General features: G+C 46.3%; 1 protein-coding gene across 2 annotated transcripts in view; it reads right to left on the minus strand.

Moving 5' to 3' along the window:
• Positions 1–23,201, minus strand: part of LOC142580196 (uncharacterized) — a 215,653-nt gene that overhangs the window by 104,464 nt on the left and 87,988 nt on the right. For both annotated transcript variants that reach the window (XM_075691081.1, XM_075691079.1), the window contains one exon: positions 22,689–22,768. In XM_075691081.1, the coding sequence (XP_075547196.1) occupies positions 22,689–22,768 (80 nt within the window). The remainder of the gene's footprint in view (positions 1–22,688; positions 22,769–23,201) is intronic.

Consider the following 23,201-nt stretch of genomic DNA (forward strand, 5'->3'; position numbering starts at 1 on the left):
TGGATTTTTTTACTTCTATGATGGCAATGTTAATTTACATAGGCCTGTCATTGGTGGCTGTGGACACACCACACTGCAATCATTTAGTGGCAATCTCAAAAGCATATATCTAGGATTGTTTCCCAACAGACAGGGTAAATAGCTTAGCCAATATGCGGAGTTTGTTTTTCTTAATGTTCGAAAGTCACCCTCAACCCCATGTTCTCAAGGAATTCAAGGAGCACATTTATTTTCAAAGAGGTTTAAGGGCCCTTGCATCTGCTTTTCTTAATTGAAGAATTTTTGAGGATTTCAAGGAGATTTACAAACCCTGTGAATGCACCAGAGGACTACTGGAAGTCTCCGACTTCGTGCAACGCTTGTTGCTGGACGAAATTGTGTAAAGAAATGTTATTGTGTTCACTCATGTACAGCGATGAGCGTTGGACGAACTCAAATGCTTGTAATGCTTCCCTGGCACACTCATGAAATGCTGATAAAGCTTATTGGGCTGCGATTTTCGTGGGCAATGATGGATTGATAATGATTAATGGCGTTTATTGGCAGAACGGCCAGATGTGGCCAAAGAGCTCCAAGGCCACGGTAATAGGATGTCGATGGTATATGAACTGTGGATTTATATGGATAGATGTAACATGGCTGTACAGAGGCCTTGAAAAATATCCGCTACAAAGTGCATAAAATATATATGTCATTAATTATGATAATGACACATAAGATGCAAGGCATGCTATGGACATGAAAGATATGCAACAATTCCTTACAATATACAAAAAGGTTTTATTGTCAGTAGCACTACTGCCTTACCAGGACCCTCGACAAGAGGGCTGGGAGGCACATGCCCTGCAAAAGGAATACTATTGCAGCAGTATCTTGCATTGAGGGGATGTGCTACATCATGTAAAAAGTTTAAAATGGCCTTAGCGTCAAAAAATTATTCTTTGCCAAGAAGCTTTGCAGGCAGTAGTTGGATATGCGGTCGGTAAACTAAAGGAAACTGCTTTCTTTTTTTCAGTTTCTGCTTCATTTACAATAGGAGGTTTATAACTGGTTAAAAGGTAAGAGCATGTGTCGTGTGTGTGGCCTATTCTAAATCCACAGAAAGTTACCTGGGTTTGTCATATTTTTGTTACTGGTGGCCAATTTCCCAGATGAGGCTTAATTAAATGCAGCTCATTTGATGTTTCAATGTCTCACATTCATGGCCAACAACTTCTTAGTTTATTGAGCAAAAATTACTACAGGTCCATGGCAGGAACAGGTCTGGAATTGTTGCTAGCTTTTGTTGCTATAGAGATGGAAATTTCATCTGCAAGCACATTGCCTTCGAGGTCTCTGTGCCCAGGCACCCAGCATATAACAAGTTGGTTAGATGCATAAGTAGTACATAGAAGCAAATAAATATAATTGATTACAGAATTTTTGTGTTTTTGCAGCGATATTAAATATTTCCCAACACCTAAGGAGCCTGTGAATACAACTGCCTTTTGTAGATTTAATTTTCTGACGCGTTTCATAGCCAACAATATTGCATAGGCCTCTGCCATGCAGATGCTTGCTTCAGGATGTAGAACGTGGTATTCTGAAAAGGATGGACTGATTGCTGCATAAGGCACACCAGCATATGATTTTGATGCAGTGTAAAATTCCAGGCAGGAGTATTTTGTCTGAAGTTCTATAAAATGCATACAAATGAGTGTCTCTAGAGCTTGTTAAGTAACCTCTCCATGAACAAAGTGTCGCATCCTATGAGCTGCTACTGCCACAGCAGTAACAGATTTGCTGGAGCCATGAGACGATTAGTGTTAGCTGCATTAGAGAGAGCAGTAAGCATTAGAGAAAGCACTAATGACGATGTTGCAAAACAATATTTCGTTGTTCTTTGGTCATGGCTTACCCAGTGGTAAGTCACTGCGGTGCCTATCAAATTCACTTATGGTAATGCATGCAAATTAAAAAGTGTTAATGAGTTCACATATCTGAGTGTTACTTTCGTGTCTAATTTTAGATGGCACAAACAAATTGATATATGTGGGAAAGTGCTACAAAAGTTCAAATATTTAAAGCGCACCCTGAAAGATACAACTAAAGAAGGCAAGTTAACGGTGTGTAAGGCTCTAGCTTGACCCGTTCCATAATATGCTTCTACGGTATGGTCTCTCCACCATGCAGGCAATACTGCTAAGCTTGAATCCATAAAAAAAAAGGGCCATTACACTAATCTATAATTGCAATGACCGTAACTTTTCCCCTTCGTTGCGCACTCACCATTTGTTGCTTGAATCATTGCAGCAGAGATAGACGTGTGAGTAGCTTCTCACACTGCACAAGACTGTTAACGCATCTTCACAAATTCGAGCACCTATCACTCTGATTATAAATTTTTACCATCAAACTCTATGCACTAAACCCTTAAACATTGTACCGTTTAGATGCCACCTGGATTGTTTCAAGTATTCAATTTGTCCTCAAACCATGGAACTATGCAGCAGCCTTGACAGTGCTCTGTGCAAAATTGCCAAATGAAGCACTTACTAAAGAGCTACGTAGCCATATTTCATGTGACCTTTGCTATGTTGCTGCTTCGCTGTTGTACTTCAGTTATTTAACCTTGTACTTGATATTTCACAACCTATAATTTGATTTATTTGTCCTACCTAGTCATATCTTTTCGTAAGTGTTGCTGGTGTTGCTATTTCATTGCTGTAACAACGTAACAAAATGGAAAAATGTTTTGTTACAAAATGGAAAAATGTTTTGTTACATTGTATTATTCATTCTGTACCTGCTCCTGCTGTCCCTAAAGCCCCTCAATTTTTCAAAATTAGCGCCATTCTTAGATCTTTCCGCCACTTGCTCACCCTGGCGCTTCCTCCTCCACGCCTCCTGTCTCCCCAGCCTCCTCTGCTCCCCCACTGGCCAATCTGTGTCACGTGGAAGCAGGCGCCACGCTATTGTATATTTTTTTGTTTCCAGAGCAGAGCAGGCGCTGCGCTTTTGTATATTTTTTCTTTCCAGTGCGCTCCGACTTCCATTATTGGGCCTGCGCGACGAAAGTATGGCAGGCGGACTGACAGAATGCGTTAGCGTAATAGAATGTGTTAGGGCCGAGAACTTAATTGCGATGCCATGCTGCTGCGCCTTCGGTTGCCACAGCAGACACAGCGAGGGCAAAAAGCTTTTTGCTTTGCCATCCGGCGGCCGCAACACAAAAAGAAAAGTGTAGATTCACAGGATCGGGCGGGTTGACTTCGAGGAAGTGGCAAAGAACGCACAGCTTCGTGAAGTAAGTGCCACGGCTCCTCACAACTTCTTCTTTTGAGCTTAGTTGACAACTTCCGCTTCAAAAAAGAGTATGTGTTCATGCTCTGCGTGGTTTTTAGCGCGTTCAAGTTGACTTTTTTTTCGAATGTGCTGTTTGTTTCATGTAGTTTCGTCTTGCGGTGAAAGTGCACACATCTGCAGCTGGTCTGTGACATAGAAGCAACTTTATTCTGGGTGTGTTTTGAGCTCCACCAGAAGTTAGCACATTCTCGACGCTTTTGCAAGGCTCCCTATGACTTGTGGATGCAGTCTTTTACCTTCGAATGTACGCCTGCATGTATTGATTTGGTTTGTGGTGACTAACGTTTTTAATGTCCCAAAGTGACTAAAGCGATGATGGAGGTCGTAGTGGATGGCTCCGGATAACTTTATCTAGATCGCCAGGGGATGTTTAACGTGCACTTTGATTGTAGAGTCGTACGCGGGCCGGTAAATTCCTCGTTGGCGTTTCGTAATTCCCGCGCGGGCGCGCTAGCGCTGCTTTAGAAGTTGGCGCCTCGGCGCGATTGTATTTCTTCAATATATTTTATTTACTAGTTGTAACAACGTGTCATTATTTCGTACTATTGACGGCGCCCCCAGGGCACCAAAGCTGCAACGGGAGCACCAAAGCTAGAACCAGGGCTGAATGGGGCTCGCCGAAACATGTGCATGCTAAGGGAGTACAAGATATAGTACAGAGTACAGAGTACAATTTTGTATGCGAAGACTCCCTGCGCCGCCTGCTTTATTGTAATGTCACGTGCTCTTCAGAGGACTCCGTTAGCCGTTACATGTGCCCTCCTGGAGTAGTACTTGTTAAAAAAAAAAAAACAATCTATCGTCACAATTCCCAAAGCAACCTGCAATGAAAAAAGCGGCTCTGTTGCCAGGCATTGCTGACCGCAGACAGTCAGAATCTCTCACGCGCCGGCCGAACAAAAGTATCCTGCAGGTACGTAAATGAAGCTACGAAACTACGTACACACACTTTCACGCTGTCAAAACCTGAAGGTTTGGTAATTACGCACCTGTTTGAGTACACTGCGTGCTTGCGTCGTGTTTCAGCAACACTAACTCTCAACGTGCGCGCACTTTATGCCTTAAATACGCCTTGAATAATAGTCCTTTTCTCTATTTCTTCCACAATTCCAACACGACATTTTTAAGGCCAGTTACCGGATGACGAAGCAAGATCTCTATTGAAAAAACTGTTCCACAGGGCTCGAACAAGCTTTTCCGCGGATTTCCTCCCATAGCGTGTTAGTCGTCATCTGCTACGGCAGGCCCAGCACCGGCGGCGCCACCGTCGAGGCTGCACCGAGCGGAGGAGGAGGGAAGTGAATGGCGCTACTTTGGGAGATTGAGGGTCTTTAGCTGTACCTGCTCCTGGTTTTGATGCAGCGTGGACGTCGACACTGCGAACTCATCACCACGGACATGGCTCTCTTTGGCCATACCTGGCCCTTGCGCCAACAAACACCACACATTCATTCATTCATTCTATATAAAAGACCATTGTGCATAACAAACTCAAACATAGTGCGGCTTCTTTTCCTTTTCACTAATTCTCCTATCTTCTTGTGGCACGATCTGACCGACTCGTCCTTGTCTTGTTCCTCCATGAAATCAGCCGGTGTGATCCTTAAACACTGAATTGCAGGTACCCTCAGGGCTGACATGGGTGCCTTGCTCTAAGTTTGGGCTCTAGTTCATACAGCTTATGATACAACTGGACGGCATACCCCAGTTGCCGCTTCCTGTGAATTACTAATGTACAGCTGTTGCTTGCTCACTTCTTGACGTGGTTGTTCACCGGTCATTCATCTCTCATACTGCGATAGCTGTACTTCTCTTCCAGCTCCAATCTGAATCATCCACTCTCCATACTCCAGATAAATTTCCTAGAATTAGATCGTATAATGGCTCTTCAAGGCATTTTGCCTTAAGCCACCCGCTATAATACGACGTGGAGACTTGGATACAGGCTTCAGGTAGGTACGTCACTGTGTTGTCAGCCAAGGTAACTTGCATTAGCACTCCTGTTGGATCTTCGTCACGTACTATCAGGCTCCTCTTTACTAAAACTGTATTTGTGCAACTACCTCTCAGCACCGTTACCCATTGTCCAAGAACCTCTCCCTCTACGACAGGTAGAGCTTGTTCCTTTGGGTCTCCCTCTTTCCGCTTTTCTCCCAGTACCTGTTGGCTCTCTTGAGCCTGGTTTACCTCTACACAGTTCGGTTGCGAGTCGGTTTCTCCACACTTGCCTATTAAGCAGGCTGTTTTTTGTGATATGCCAGACCTACACTCATTCGCACGGTGTCCCTTTCTATTGCACAATTGACACACTATTTGTTAGTGGGAGCGGCTGTTCCCTACGTGACAGTTAACGGCGCTTTGCCCGGTACGATTACAGAGGAAACACCTTAACTGGGGTGGGGGCACATGGTTCCCTGAGGCTCGTATTTCGCCTCGTCTACTTTCTCTCTGGCTATGTCCTCTTCCTAGGTTCCTCAGCACCTGTGCCTCCAAAAATTGATCAGCATGTTCGGCTAGACCATTGAGTGAATCCAACTTTCTCTCTTTTAGGAATACACCCAGATTATGGCTACAGCAAGCTAAGAATTGCTCACTGACCATGCAATCACGAACCTCCGCATAAGTCTTCCCAACATCAACCATTCCCACCCACGGGTCAAAATAATTTGACAGGAGGCACGCAAATTGCTTTCCCGTTTCTGCGTCTTCTGGCTTGCAGTTTCGGAGCCGCTCGCAAAAACCTTCTGCTTGAAGTTGTAATCTTTGTAGTAGTGCCTTCTTAACCTTGCCATAGTCTAGGGAGTCGGAGGCAGTCATCCTCCTAAAGACACTCAGTGCCTTGCCTACCAGGCAAAGACTTAGGGCTGTGGCCCATTCGCTCCAGTTCCAGCCCTGTCCGAGGGCTATCCTTTCGAACCGGTGCAAGTATGCATCGAAGTCGTCATGCTTTTCATCGTATCGTGCCATTAGCTTACACGGACAGATTTTGTTGGCATTTGGAGACTGTAGCCGGAGGACACTGAAGCCAAACTCTCATCATTACGGTGACACTCCATCACTTGTGCCAATCTCAGTTTGAGTTCTAAAATTTCCTTATCCCTAGCATGCACTTCCCGTGCATTCGCACATTCGGCCTTGCATTCCTTTTGGAAGATCTCTCTGTTTCTCAATAAATTTCGAGGCTTTATCCTTCGAAAAATCCAACTCTTTCACTAAGGCTAGAGTCTTACCCCCATCCATTTCCGGATCCCCAAAAATATTAGTGATGGGGCAGGAAAAATCAATCCTGGCAGGCTCGCCAATTGTCACTAATTTCAGCGCTCCAGAAATAGAGAGACACAATTAAGATATGTTTTAAAAAATTTATCTAAAAATAAAAAAGACAAACCAACAGCAAACTACCCTAACACACTATAAACACTATACACTCACGAGACACTCCAAACACTAGCTATACACATAAAAACAAACAAGCCCTCAACTACATATTGTTCCTCCGCTCGACTAACGAATGCGACGTCGTGAGCAAACGAATGTTCTGACCGTCACCAGTCGTGTCGGACTCCGGCCTAGCATGGCAAAGGACGTTGGCCTGCGTGGTTCCGACGCAGTGTGGACGTCGACCTCTGAAGAGAGCAATGAGGTTGTGGTCTTCCGCAGAGACCCGCGTGGCACAGGACGCAGTCTGGGCCAGTTGGCCGTTGTGCCGCTGACATGGCCAGGTGGTTGCCTTCGTGGCATGGGATAGCAACCGGTTACGGCAGCATGGGGTTGGACCGGAGCCGCGGAACACAGCCACGGTGACGCAGTCGAGGCTCAGGAGCTGGAGTTGTCGTGGGCCAACTCACGAACGTCCCCTCTCTGGTCTGTGGTCCCCGAAGCTGCTGCCTCCCGTTTCCAGAGCACAGCTGGAGATGCCACTGTCTTGCTTCTCGACCCCGTCAGCAATGCCAGCTCATCTCCGCCTGCGTCTCCTTTTTCTTGATTTCTTCTTTTTTCTCGCACTTCATGTGCTTCTCACTTGTGGGTCCATTCTTTGTTTTGTCGACTTGCATCTTCGTCTTTTTCACATTATCATACAGGTCTTACTGGTGACTCATGACAGTGCAATGAGCATTAAAATCACCTACTAAAACAAAAGGCTCCGGCAAGCCATCTGTTAAAATTTCCAGGTCTCGGGTAGTGAAATGGGTATGAGGTGGAATGTACAGTGAACAGATGGTGACAGTTTTATTTATATCATAAAACGGTGACAGCTACCACCTCGTATGGGGTATTTAACAGAACATTCCATGTGGGGATGCCGTCTTGCACAACAATAGCGACTCCTCCAGATAGATGGCTGGTGTGTTCACGGTTTTTTCGTGCAACAGTAAAACCTTTAAGAAATATGTATTTTTGGGGCCTAAGTTTATTCCTTGAAGGCCAAATACTACTGGTAATACTGTATTCATTATGTCTTTGACATCACCTCGATTGTGGATCAGGCCTCTGCAATTCCAATGAATGATGAAACCCACTTTAATAGAATTGAAAATATTTACTTAAGTGTGAGCAAAGATGATGAAGTTGTAGGAAAATGGTTACTCTTATCAAGGGCAGCAACCATTCAGGTTACCTGTTCCTTTTTCGGCACAGTTACAAGAAGTTTGTCCTTGGCGCACTCCAGGCAGTGCGGATCTTTCGGCATTGATGACGCCGGGGTTTTTGGGTCGACCTTCATCGCCTTCTCCAAGGCACTGGATGACCGAGAACCAGGCACCAGGAGGCATGTCTCGGGTCGTAGAGTTCTGTTCAACTTTGGGCCCTGTGACACTGCAGTCTGCCGGCCCATCTTCAATGTTGATGGAGCAGCACTGGCTGCTGCCACCAAGGGGGCCGATGGAGTTTCTACAGGGACACCATGCGCGAACTCTGTAGACTCCGGAAACTGGTGTGCCCCCTGCTGCGCTGCACTGGCATAGCTTACTTGAGGTAAGTGCTCTAGCCTTTTCCTCGCTTCATAAAATATCGTTTCTTTTACAGTGATTGCGATGATTTCTTTTTCTTTCTTCCAGCAAAGGCAGCTCCGTGAGCAAGCTGGATGGTTTCCGTTGCAATGGACACATTGTGCAGGAGCATTGCAGTTATTATGTATTAGCAGTCATTGGCACTACACTTCACACATGTTTTTTGCCTCTGCATGATTGTGATGCATGTCCCAGCCTCCGGCACTTGAAACACCACCTTGGGTTCGGCATGTATGGTTCGACATTGATTTTAAATATGTTGTGTCAAGTGAACTGGGCACAGTACAGGTTCCAAATGTATCACGTGTTTTGTGGGGATTTGTTGGTCATTTCGTCGAAATGTTATTCTTTGTGCCTTAATTACGTTTTGATCCTGGAATCCCTAGAATCCTTCGAGGAGCTCTTCTTCACACAGGTTCAGGAAGTCTTCTTCTGATATAACTCCCCTGCTTGTGTTGAGTGAGCGATGTGGAGAGATTGTCACTTTAATGTCCCCAATACTGGTGAGTTCAAGGAGAAGGTATCCGCTAGCTATCTTTGAGGCTTGGTAGCCAGGTCCAATCGTGTTTGCTACGCGTTTAGAAACTAGGAATGGTGACAGTTTTCTTACAGTTGCGTTGCCTTCACTGTGAAGAACATGACACTTTGGAAATGTGTCTTCGTTTGGTTTCAAAAAGAACTGGAAACCTGCTTCGGTGCGGCCTCATTTTAGGGGGCGATCTTGGAAATGGGGAAAAGCGTTTGCCATGTAAATCTTGTTCAATTCGATGGCGATGGTGGCCACAAGGGAACACTACTAGTTAGAAGAATACCTGAAAATGCCAGCCATGCATTGCCGCTATAACCTAGTATAATGTAACCCAAGGTTGGATAACTACACAGGTTAACCCTTGCCGTCAGGAAACTCTGAAGAGAAAAGAAGTGGAGACAGGAAAGGTTGAAAGTAAGAGAGAAAGATGAAGACTGAAGCGGAAGACAGTAAAAGGCGAATGCTGATTTCCTCCAGCTGGGTCAGTCTGGAGGCCGTCTATGTGAAGCAGAGGCCGAAGAGGTGTGTTGCCTGCATCAGGGGGCCTTAAAGGTCCACACACCCGGTATCGGCTCCAACCCCCAGAATCCCCTTTTCCCCAGACACGGCTAATACCTCTGTCACACTGGGCATTTTAATGTCATTTGAATCGAATGCCATTCGGTGCAACGAGTGTCATTCACCTGCAGAAGTGCTACACTTGAAAAATTAGTGTTATTTGGTGGTGATATCAATGGCGATCATTCCAAAAAAATGTGGTGACTAAAGTAGAACAAGGTAGGTATAAAGTGCTTGCATAAGTGCATATAAAGTGCTTGCCGATGCCTGATTAACCAAAATGTGACACCAGGCGTCCGAGTGTTTACAACATTGCTGACAAGCAGAGTGGCGGTGGCATGGGCAGCGGCCAGACGCTATTGAGCTGGAGAGTAACAACATTTTGCAACAGCCTGCAGTACAGATTTTGTCTCTTAAAAGTAACAAGTCCATTAAAATACGCAAAAGTTATTTTTTTACGAATACGGCTTTCAATTTGCAAATGCTCTGTCCTGTTTTGCATTGTTTCTGGGGTTGAGAGTACACATTCGCTCCGAGTACGAAGCCGAATGAGTTTCTCGAACTCATTCAATTGCGGAAGTCGTTCGGTGCTGATGACATTAATCATCGCTGTGTAGGAGCCGAATAATGTCATTCGATGTTAATGCCATTCGATTCGAATGACATTAAAACGCCCAGTGTGACAGGGGTATAAGCCACATACGGGTAAACGCGGGAGGGTCCAACCCTCATGTGCTCAGGTCTGTGGTGTCGCAACACACCAAATGCCTGCTGACAAAGACGTCCCTGTGGGGCTTGCAAATGTAACATTCTACTTGGGCGGAACACCGCATCTCTGGTTCCGGACTCATGAGGATGAGCTGTCATGCCAGGATGCCTTCAAGGACAAGCTCTGCAACCTCTTTGGAAACCCAACCGGTCGCCAGCTTGCTATCATAGTGTAGTCTGCCACTGAATCGTATGTCTTATACATACGACGTGTGCTCTGTCCTTGTAGGAAAATTGATGAGAAAATGGCTAAGGTTGACGAAGTAGGCTACGTCCTAAAAAGGATCGCGGACAACACTTTCAACTTGCTGGCCAACAACGTTTTCACCATTGACGTCATTGTCAAGGAATGCTGCTGCATCCCCCCCCCATTCCACCGCTCTCCCGTCTCCCAAACACGGCTGCGACGTCATCCTGCATTGACCTTGCCACTGCAACCCCCTTCAAAGACAATGTGACGCATATCACTCACTGTGAGCTCGAAGCTGCAAGTCCAGCCCCGTTCCATCCATGCCCACTTGACCCCACCACTGACCAATCAGCACCAGTGATCTCCCTCATTCATGTAGTTGTGCGGCAAGAATTTGCCAATTTCGGTTTTCCTGCTGCTTGCTCTGTCTCCCGATCCGATGCCAGACCAGCACCGACAGCTGTGCCTCGCACTGACCTGTATTCTCCTCTCAGATTTCGCAACCCCGCTGGGCGGAGAACTCCCTACGACAAGCTGATCTGTTTTTGTTGCCACCGAATTGGCCATGTAGCTTGCTACTGCTGCACCTCCTGAACGTCTCCACATTTGAACTATGTACTTTAGCCCCTCTCCTCAACCATATGCTGTTTCTCGTCGCTACTAACCTTGTCATCTGTCTCCTACCTCTGACGTTTCTGCGGATGACACTCTGATCGACTGTTCTGCCGGTACCCTTTGCCTCGAACTTCCTCTTCTCCCGCATGTTCATACCGAACTCCCGAACAACTTTAGTAGGATCACTTTCGTTTGCCTGCCGCCTAAAGCCTTGACTTTCGTTGACTTGCGATCATCTTTCCCTGTGCTCGATGGTGATTACGTCGTCATGCCTGTTCCTGATGTCCTTTTGATGTGCATATCACTGTGCCCCACTTCATTGTAATTGTTGCTGATAACCAGACATGCCTCCCAATTGTCAAATTTGGCCTGACTAAGGAAGTTCTGCCGCAAGGCATACCCCAAAGCAAGACTCTTTGCTTCAAGGGTTCAAATGGTCAACATGCCTTTACTACCTAGATGACGTTCTCTTACTTTCCAGTACATTTTTGAGACACACCTTGAGCACTTATCAGCTATTCTTCAAGTCTTCTGCAAGGCTCGACGGATGGATGGATGGAAACAACTTTATTCTGAATCCGGCAAATTTGATGACCCGGGCTCAGGTCTCCCATGAGGGGACTTCGAGGCCTTGCCTCGTCGCCGCCTCTCGCGCTTGCTGGACAGCCCACTCTTGTGTCTTGAGGTTGGAGCTGCGCAGAGCAGCGGCCCACTTCGACGCAAGAGCCTCCGGAGCTACTGCCATTGTAGCTGATGTAACCCGACACTCCCACAACATGTGTGACAGCGTCGCTCTAGTGTCCTGACATAATTTGCAAAGAGCATTCGGGTATTGCGCGGGGAAAATGTGCTGCAATCGCACCGGACTGGGGAATGTTTGTGTTTGCAATTGTCGCCACAAGGCTCGACTCCAACTGAATTCATCGAAGTGCAATTTGGTTGCTGGCAGATTATAGCGTGGCAGATTACAGTTCTGGGCCACCTTGTCAACACTTCCGGTATTCAATAAGACCCGGAGAAAATTTGTGCCTGTCATTTCTTTTCCTGTACCTCAGTCTGTCAAAGACCTGCAAAATTTTGCAGGACTGCACTCCTACTTTCGAAGGTTCATAAAAGATTTCGCAGCAACTGTCCGACCACTTATTGATCTTCTGAAGAATAATGTACTGTTTACATGCGGTCCCACTCAAGTTGCCACTTTTGCCCACTTCACCACCATTCTCACCACGCTACCTATACTGGCCCAGTTTGACGTGTCCTTTTCTATAGAAGCCTCTACCAATGCCAGTGGTCACGGGATTGGAGCCATCTTAGCCCAACATCAACGAGGACAAGATCACGTTATCGCCTATGTTAGCTGCCTCCTCACAGCAGTGGAGCGCAACTGTTCAATTACAGAACTCGAATGCCTGGCTCTCGTCTGGGTGGTTTCTAAATTCTGCCCGTATTTGTATGGCACGCACTTCTCAGTAATCACGAACCATCACGCACTCTGCTGACTTTCTTCACTCAAGAATCCTACCGGATGGCTTGGTCACAGGGCTCTGTGGCTATAAGAATATTCCTATACAGAAGTGTACAAGTCGGGCCACCTACATCAATACGCAGACTGTTTATCATGTTATCCAGTGGATTAAACACCCGCCATTACAAACACCGACACCGACGCTTGCGTTTGCTGTTTCACAACTGCTCAACATCTCCAATGAGCAATGCTGTGATGCCACCTTGCGCACCATCTATTGAATATTTACCTTTCTTCGAAGAGCTAGAGAGAAAGAAGCCAACTGCATGGCATGCGACAGCACGGACGCATGGAGAAGATAAAAAGGTAGAAGAAAAGATAGTGTCCGTCATGGATTGCATTCGATCTAATTACTGCAAATAATGTAAACACAGTTGTGTTTCATCATAGGCCGTGACCATTTATTTTATAACCTGGTGCCGAAACCTGCTGGTAGTACTCGCTGGGACTCTACATGCCTGGAGTGCTCATAGGGAACTTTGAAAGCGAAGACAGCACGTCGTAAGGACAGCAGAAACCTCCTCCGAAAGCCAGACGGTACGACCTGACTGGACCATCTGCCGTTACCCTTCGCTGTGCTAAGACACCTACTCAGTGTCCATCCGAGAAGGTGAGCGAGGTCACACATTGTTGAAACACAAGATGAACCGCCTCAAAGTCCTCAAAGACAAGCAAACGGTGCAACGCCAGATGAATACGCGTCTCATTAATGAAGCGAAAGCCATGATTGAAAATGCTGACAGTGCAAAGATTTCATCTTTGATCGAACGACTACAAGCCAATAATATGGACTTGTACAAGCTTAACGCCGGGATAGAAGAAACTTGCACTGCACCTTACCAACAGCAGCTGTCCTGCAGTCTTCCTCGAAAGTTAGACATAAGGACTTTCTCTTCTGTGGGTCTTCAAAGCACTCAACTTCAGTATGTGACAGCAGCGTCAACCACGAAGAAAAGCTGAAGAAATTGGCTACAGAGAACCGATGTTATGCATTGTGAGAGGACATCTTGCCAAAGACTGTTATTGAAAAGTCAAGTGTGGAACATGCATAGGAAGACACGTCTCCTCAATGTGCGATACTAAGTGGAAACCTAAGAAGACAGAACAAGAAAGTCCCGTAAATGCGAACAGTCTTCATACCAACTCTCGTTCGTATGTGGATGTTGAAGTTTTATTGCAGACATTTCGGGCATGGATCATCGGAAAAAAGCAAAGGGCCTACATTCATGGAAATGTAGAGAGCGGAAGTCAGTGCAATTTCATTCGTGAAGACGTACCTAAGACACTTGGCTTGAAAGAACTTGGATCTGTTAATTTACAGCTAAATATTTTTGGACAGACAAGCTCAGTTACCGTACAACATCGCCTTGTCGAACTAAAACTTCGCAGCCAGTATGACAATCAGAAGTACCTGGTACAGGTCATTGAAGTACCGTTCGTCTGTAAGGATGCTGTTCAAGTACCACTCGAGCATGACTTTGTAAGAACCGCTGAAAGTGACGAACACCTTCTTGCAGATGAGCTCTTGTTACCGGGCATGGCTGCTGTTCCTGGTATTAGCCTTTCAATTGGTGCTGACCAGCTATGGCAATTCATGTCCAGAGAAATGAAACGATACCATGGCCAGGCAGACTTGGTGAAGCTGGGTTCTGCATTTGGATGGACGTTACAAGGACTACTTTCGTTTAACACCTCTTTGGAAGCAGCACTCAACGCATGCGTATTGCGAGTAAGTGACTCTACCAACTCTATCGACAATCTTCTTCAGAGGTTCTGGGAGTTAGAGAGCATCAGGATTGTGCCAGTCGACAACAGTGGAAAATAAAGAACCTAATATGGTGCTAGAAAAATTTGAACACGATATCGCCTTCGTCAAAGGTCGCTACCAAAGAAAGCTGCGGACAACTAGAAGATAACCGATTGCAAGCAGGGAAGCGACTGATGTGTTTCGAAAAGAAAATGAACAATCTAGGTCACATCGAGAGAGTACCTGGCAAAATTGATGCGCAACCCTCTAAGCTCTACTACATGCCGCATCACGCTGTTGTGCGAAGCAACGCGACGACTCGAGTACGAGTAGTTTTTGATGCATCCGCTCACGATCCTGATTCATCGTCCCTCAATGACCGTCTTGAGAAAGGACCTAAGCTGCTAACCGACTTGGTTGCTCTTCTCATACATTTTCGTAAGAACCGTATTGCTCTGACGGTTGACATTGAGAAAGCCTTTCTCCAGATTAGCGTAAAAATGGAAGACAAAGATGCGTTGAGATTCCTATGGTTCAAGGATATACTCTCTAAGAGAAAACCCGATCCTAAAATAGAGAAATGACACATGACAAGGGTGCCTTTTGGAACAGTAGCAAGCCCCTTCCTACTCAATGCCATACTCCATCACCTCCTGAAGGGAGTAAAGGATCAAACAGAAGAAACGGCCAAGTTGCTTGCTGCTTCTTTCTATGTTGATGACCTTCTTATAGCAGCCGATAGTGAGGATTCAGCGCAAAAAGTATACAGAGAATCAAATGCTATAACTGAAGACGCTGGAATGCGACTAAGAAAATGGTAATCAAATTCAAAACTGCTGAGAAATATTTCCACAGCTGAAGGAGGTAGCACCCCATCAGGAGCTGTCAAGATATTGAGACTCTTGTGGGATCCTCTAACAGACAAGATGACAGTAGCTGCAAAGTCGGCGTTATGCTTCTTGGAAAAAGATCAAAAGCCATGTAAGATAAATGTTCTGCAAGCAGCGTCAATGATATTTGACCCGCTCGGAATGATTGCGCCCTTCAGCATTCAAGCCAAGATATTGTTTCAGGAATTGTGGCAGAGACAGGCAGATTGGGACGCAGATTTGCCTTTGGACCTTGCTTTACAGTGGCAAAATTGGAGCTCAAATCTGCAGCACCTTACTTCAACTATCCCACGTTGGGTTAAGACTAGGCTCGAAAGTCACTCCATGCAGCTTCATATATTTTGTGATGCAAGTCAGAGGGCATATGGAACTTGTGCATATTTGAAATTCCTTGACCAAGAGAATTGTGCTCATAGCCACCTATTAATGGCGAAGTCATGAGCGGCGCCTATGCAAAAAGTGACTTTGCCAAGACTGGAGCTACTTGGCGCTTTGCTCGGAGCAAGGTTAGCGAAATTTCTGAAGACTGCCCTTGAGTAGTGCTGAAACATTCCTTTGGATGGATTCCAAGGTCCCACTGCATTGGATAAAAGGGTCTCCGAAGAAATGGAAGCCATTCGTCGAGAATAGGGTGGCTGAAATTCAAGGCTGTTCCGACAAGAGCCAATGGCGACATTGTCCTGGGACTGATAATCCTGCGGATTGCCTTACACGTGGAGTTCAGCGGCAGTTTCTCAAGACAAACGCAGTGTGGTGGAAAAGACCAGCATGGTTGACAGAAATGGAAGATGCATGGCACATGCACACCCTTGAGGCAGAATTACATAGTAATGATATAGACTTAACGGAAGCAAAAGTCGTTGTACAAGTTTTACATGCAAGAACGTTGTTGCCTATTATGGACCTTGAACGTTACTCAAGCCTCACAAGAGTATTATGAATACCAGCGTGGGTATTTCCTTTCATCAAAAACTGCAAAATAACATGCATCAGGGACCAACCACAGCTCACAGCCAAAGACATTAGCGGCGCTGAAAATTATTGGATCAAGGTGGCTCAAGAGGATGTCTATGCAGAAGAAATGAATCATCTTGAAAAGGAACTACAGCTTCATCCTTTTCTCGACAGGGAAGGACGGTTGCATGTAAGTGGGCGACTGCAGTTCTCACAGGAAGCAGAAGTTAAACATCCGATTTTGTTGCCTCCGCTTCATCATCTGACAAAACTTGTCATAAGAGAGTGCCATAAGCGAACACTCCACGGTGGTCTGCAAGATACCCTTACCGAGCTTAGAGAGAAATTTTTGGGTACCCAGCGGAAGAGGAACTGTAAAGAAAGTCATCCGAGGATGCAACGCTTGCATGAAGACACGCTTAAACCCCAGCAGCGCACCTGTTGCACCATTACCAAGTGAACGAGTTCACCGATCTGATCCCTTTCAAGCGGTTGGAATCAATTTTGCTGGACCTCTCAACATGAAAGACAGTAAGTTGAAGGGTTACATTGTGTCATTTACTTGCGCTGTCACAAGAGCAGTACACCTTGAATTAACCACCGGACTGTCAGCAGAAAGTTTTCTGCTCACGTTTCGTTGATTTGTATCGCGTCATGGATTGTCTGACGTAATATACACAGACAACACACAGGCTTTCAAGAAAGCGTCAAAGGAAATCGCCTCCTTGGTAAGAGTATATTGTTCAGTGGAGAGCTACAAGACTACTGCTCTGAAAGAAGAATAGCATGGAAGTCCATCGTAGAAAGAGCTGCATGGTGGGGCGGCTTCTGGGAGAGATTGATAATAACTGTGAAAACCAGCCTCCGGAAGATCCTTGACAAGACAAAGCTTACGCCAGAAGCATTAACAATGGTATCGTATCAGGTAGATGCGGTAATAAACTCCTGGCCTCTCACTTACTTGTCAACGTCACCAGCAAAAATGGAAATACTTACTCTGGCTCATTTCTTAACCGGTAAACGACTAACAAGCCTTCCTTACCACAACGAAGATGTTGATATTTCAGGGCCAAGATCTTCTGCAGTCACAAGAAAGTGGCTTCATCGTAATCAGTTACTGGAGCACTTTTGGAGAAGATGGAGGAGAGAATATCTTCTTAGCAGGCGTTCAGCGCACTATGCCAATGTTCAAGTTTCGAACAATCTGAAAGCTGGTGATCTTGTGCTTCTTTATGAAGAAAATGCCCCACGACAACTATGGAAGATGGGATCAAACTATCAGAACCTGTTCGGTGAAGCTTCCAAACAGCTCTGTAATACGGCGACCCGTCCAGCTTCTGTACCTAATTGAACTTTCTTCGCTCTAACAGACTCTAACTGTGCGCTTTTCCGGGGTGCGGAGGATATTGAATATTTACCTTTCTTCAAAAAGTCAGAGAAAAGAAGCCAACTGTCTGGCACGCGGACGGGCGGAGAAGACAAAAAAGTAGAATAAAAGACAGCGTCCGTCATGGACTGCATTCAATCCAATTACTGTAAATAATGTAAATACAGTTGTGTTTCATCATAGGCCGTGACCATTTATTCTATACCATCATCGATAGCTTGTAATCTTTGCCTTCTGATTCATCCATCACGTGCTCACTCTGTTCTCCATTCCTTTTCATTACCCCTTCCACGTTCCTTTTTGCTCGTTCTGAGCTGCGCTACAAGCCTAAAAAAGTCCCTTCCCTTGTTTGTCCTCTAGGATGGTGTATTATACCGCCGCAATGTTCACCCTGATGGTCCTGCCCTACTCCTTGTCATTCCTAAGCACCCCCGATCATTAGTTCTCCACAAACTCTTCATGACTTACCTATTGCCGGTCACCTCAGCATCTCCTGCACTTATGGCCGGGTTCGCCGGTGCTTCTTTTGGCCAGACCTTGTCCACTCCGCATGGAAATACATTGCGGCATGTCAGAAATGCCAGCTCTGAAGAACACCATCGACGCTCCCTGCCAGGTGCCTTCAACAGCTTGATATCCCGTCGGAGCCGTTCTTTCGCGTTGGCTTGGACTTACTTGACACTTTCTCTCTATCAACGTCTGGCAACAAGTGGGTCGCTGTGGCTACAGATTATGCCCCGCGTTACACAATTCCCAGAGCGCTCCCAACAAGCTGCGCCACAGATGTCACTGATTTTCTCTTGCACGGATAGGATTTTGCTACATGGAGCTCCACGCCAACTGCTCACTGACTGTGGCCGGACATTCCTTTCAAAAGTCATCGCTGACATCTTGCAGTCCTGCTCAACCAGGCACAAGCCGACACACCTTACCATCCGCAAACTGATGGTCTCACGGAGTGTCTGAATCGAACCCTGAAAGACATGCTTGCAAAGTATGTCTCGTCCGAAGATACTGATTGGAGCCTTGCTCTACCCTATGTCACATCTGCATATAATTCTTCGCGCCACGACACTGCCAGTTATTCGAAGTTTTTTTCGATTGTTCGACTGAGAAACAATTTTGCCATTGGACACATTCCTTCAATCCACCACAACAGAGGCCAGCGAATATGCACTTGATGCCTCTGGCAGCCATCATCATCCTCCTTGGCCTCATTTTTTACAATGCGTGCTTCAGCACGTGTGTCTTGTGCCTCATGCTGCGAATTACGAGATTAGAAGAAAATGGAAGAATAAAAAAAGAGCTTCTTTGGCTCCTTCCATCAGTCCGAACAGTTCTCAGGTCTTTCGCTCGCTGACTCACACATTGTTGTAGTGGACCTAACCTCGGCCCCTATAATGTGGTGAATGCCGTCATTTCAATGCTATGTCTCAAACCCTATAACTCTCCTGTCAATGTGATCGTTCGATGCACCGGGACTGTGGTTCTGCTGCTGGGGATAATGCAATGCTACATGCATGCTGCGTGTTTCTTTTGGACAAGGAGCGCGGGTACCCCGAAGAAGAAAACGAACTGCTCCTGAGTCTTGAGCTGTCGGCTGAACTGGCCAGCACTACAGTTGTTTTTGTAAATATACTTTGTTAATAGTCTTTAGTGTTCAAATCCATCATTTGCATAATATGTACCGTATTTATTCGCGTATAACCCGCACCAAAATGTGAAAAAACGCGTTTAAAAAGTGGGGGTGCGGGTTATCTGCGAATTTTTTCCTTGGGAGGGGGGGGGGGTCGGCTTCACCGCAATGTGCGGCAGCCTCCCCGTGTAGTCCGCCATCCCCATCGTCATCGACGCTTGTCAAGCCGATGAAGGGCCAACGAAAGGCCAGCATTGTTGAGCCTCGCGTTAGGCGCTGTTTAGTGTACTTACCCCAGTTTGCACTGTTTGCCTGCTTTGTTTTGGCATCATGAGTGCGACTCGACGGCAGTGTTTCACAGCGAAAGAGAAGCTAAAGATTATAGCCGCTGCCGAAGAAATCGGCAACAGAGCTGCTGCAAGACAGCATGACGTCGACGAGTCGTGCATTCGCGACTGGAGGAAGAAAAAAGAGAGTCTCTAAGCAACGAACTGGAACAGGCGAGCGTTTCGGGGTCCGAAGACTGGCGCGTACCCCCACCTCGAGACGCAGCTTGCGAAGTTCATTGAGGAGCAGAGAAGTCGTGGCCACGCTGTTTCGACTGAGATGGCGCAAATGGAAGCCCTGAAGTTGGCCCGGGAATTGAACATTCCACGTGAGTTTCGTGCAAGCCGTGGATGGCTTCAGCGCTTCATGCGAAGACATGGATTTTCTATGCGGCGGCGAACAACCATGTGCCAGCGGCTTCCTGAAGCCTACGAGGAAAAGTTGTTGAACTTTCAACGATATGTGATCGCACTTCGGAAGGAGCACAGCTATTTGCTGTCTCAGGTGGGAAATGCTGATCAAACACCTGTGTACTTTGAGATGCCGATGGACACGACCACAGTGGCGTAGCTAGGTCGTCTGGCACCCGGGGCCCATAGGTCTTCTATCACCCCCTCCCCGGGTGTAGCCGGCGGAAGGAGGGGTGTCTTCAGACATATATGACACCCCCCCCCCCCCCCCGCTCACTGGCCCCTTGCACCCGGGGCCCACGGCCCCCCGGCCCCCCCTGTTGCTACGCCACTGCACGACCATGGAAAAAAAGGGCTCCAAATCAGTCAGCGTGCTGACCGGCGGAAATGCCAAGCTGCGCTGCACAGTCATGCTATGCGCTTTGGCTGACGGCACGAAACTGCGCCCGTATGTGATTTTCAAACGCAAGACGCTACCTGGCATTCCACTGCCCCCAGGAATCGTTGTGCGTGCGGAAGAAAATTCGTGGATGAACAGTGGCCTAGTCGGTGACTGGCTTCGAGTAATCTGGGAGCGAAGACCAGGTGCCTTGCTGGCACGCCGGTCGATGCTCGTACTAGATTCCTTCAGAGGCCACTGCACTGATGCGGTGAAGGCTCGCCTTGCCGAGACCAGCACCGACCTCGTCATAATACCTGGCGGCATGACGTCCATGCTACAGCCACTCGACGTGTGCCTGAACAAGCCGTTCAAGGCACACGTGAAGCGGCTGTATGCCCAGTGGATGGCCGACGGCATTTACGCCCTCACACCGACGGGACGCGTGCGAAGGCCTGATATTCCATTGCTGTGCCAGTGGATCGTGGATGCGTGGAAAGCGATACCGGCCGATTTGGTGCGCAAAAGCTTTAAAAAATGTGCGATCAGTAATAGTCTGGATGGTTCCGAGGACGACTACGTCTTTGAGAGTGGCGATGAAGCCTCGGATGGCAGTAGTGAGAGCGGCGACGATTAAGAATCGGATAACCAGTGACGTGGTGGCGGTCGTTTGAATAAATGTTCTGAAAACGAAATGATCACTGAGTGTGAGTTGCATCTTTCTAGCGCTCATTTTTTTTTTTCAGGTAAACCTGCGGGTTATACGCGAGTTTTTTTTTTTTTTTTCCGCCGAGTTCAAAGTTAGGGGTGCGGGTTATACGCAGGGGCGGGTTATACGCGGGTAAATACGGTAACATTCCAGTACACATTTATGAAAGCGCTGCTCCCACTGATAGCAGCATAAGGTGCCACTGGGTCAGTGAAACGTCGAAGAGAATGCTTTTCTTTTAGGTTTCAAGGTTGAACAAGACTTTCGTTTGCATGTGTCAATTTGCATAATTCTTTTTGAATTTACCTTGGGACCATAGAAACAATCCTTTTAAGTGCAAGAGAAAATCAGCGACATCTGTGGCGCAGCTTGTTGGGAGCGCTCTGGGAATTGTGTAACGCGGGGCATAATCTGTAGCCACAGCGACCCACTTGTTGCCAGACGTTGATAGAGAGAAAGTGTCAAGTAAGTCCAAGCCAACGCGAAAGAACGGCTCCGACGGGATATCAAGCTGTTGAAGGCACCTGGCAGGGAGCGTCGATGGTGTTCTTCAGAGCTGGCATTTCTGACATGCCGCAATGTATTTCCATGCGGAGTGGACAAGGTCTGGCCAAAAGAAGCACCGGCGAACCCGGCCATAAGTGCAGGAGACGCTGAGGTGACCGGCAATAGGTAAGTCATGAAGAGTTTGTGGAGAACTAATGATCGGGGGTGCTTAGGAATGACAAGGAGTAGGGCAGGACCATCAGGGTGAACATTGCGGCGGTATAATACACCATCCTAGAGGACAAACAAGGGAAGGGACTTTTTTAGGCTTGTAGCGCAGCTCAGAACGAGCAAAAAGGAACGTGGAAAGCAATTTACTGTCAAAATTATGTCAGGGGACCTATAAAGTACGAAAAGAATTAACAGAAAGTTTACTCTAGCTATAGCAGTAATTTATGGCAAATAGGAAGAGAAAGGAAAGGAAACCACGAGCACTGTAACTGTCTCACTTTTCAGTTCACACAGGATTGCACCGACTTACCACTGGGTAAGCCAAGGCTAAACAACAGCGAAATATTTCTCACAATGTCGTAATCAACGACATGACTGCTTTCTCTAATGCAGCTGCAACGCTAGATAAAAAATAACTGAAGCAAACGAGAGAAGGGACAGAAAAGTTACAATAAAGCTGTTGCAGAGAAAAAGAAATGGGAGCACAAAAAAGCAGCAACAAAGCCAGATAGCTATGCGTAAGAACACTTGAAATATAAAACACACACACACACACACCACATATCTCTGCATTTTTTCTACACAATGTCACACACTCATGCCACCAATGGCATGAGCTGGTGAAGAGCATTTCTGTAGACTGCCACATATTTGGAGTTTAGGAATTGTTCCACTTCAAAGAACTGTTGACCTTTTCAATAGAAGCTGTTCTGATGCTTCTGGCTTTTTATGCAATGAAGAAGAAATGAATAGGTGCTTGGCTGAGTGAAAAATGTAACCAAGATGGTCCCCTAGGTCACATTTTTGGGTAAAGTAAACCAATGCATTGTCGTGGAAATTCTTTACTGCCATTTGAAACTGCCTGCTGGACACTGGGTATTAGCTAAAGTAATCAGTGCAAAATCACTCCTCTAGATTTCCAGTTTCATTAATAGCTTGATTGAAGTTGCTGTGACATTCCATTAAAAAGACTGAAACTAGCAATATACTTACATCAGCAAGAGACCCTTCATTGGCAGCATCTACAAGCACTTGAAGCAGGCCAGCGAGCTCAGCCCCAGTGATTGGCTTTCCTGAGGGTGGAATCGCAACAAGACTAAGTTTTAATACAATGGACACATTTATAGTTGAACACAAGACATGCCATACTGGATAGATAAAGCGAAGCCTGCTCACAAGCAGATTGCTTTTAGAAAACATTCAGGCAAAAACCAAGTTCAGCTGAATGGCTAGCCAACATAGCAGTATACTATACCTTTGACAAACAATGGGAGCTGGGCGCTTTGCATCTACTAGCTTTTTAGTTGCTACCATCATAATGGGTATTGTGCACTAGCCTTAGAAGCACACTGGCCCAACTGAGGGCCAAATAAAAAAAGCTAATAGGTTTAACTTACAATTTGTAAACTCAAACAACAAAAGAACAAGTGAAAATCTCTAGTACCATTTCTTGTTGAATAATCTAATGGAGAAGACATTTTTGCTGCATGTGGGTTGTTCCAACAT

Source organism: Dermacentor variabilis, chromosome 1, assembly GCF_050947875.1.
Source record: "Dermacentor variabilis isolate Ectoservices chromosome 1, ASM5094787v1, whole genome shotgun sequence".
Lineage (NCBI taxonomy): Eukaryota > Metazoa > Arthropoda > Arachnida > Ixodida > Ixodidae > Dermacentor > Dermacentor variabilis.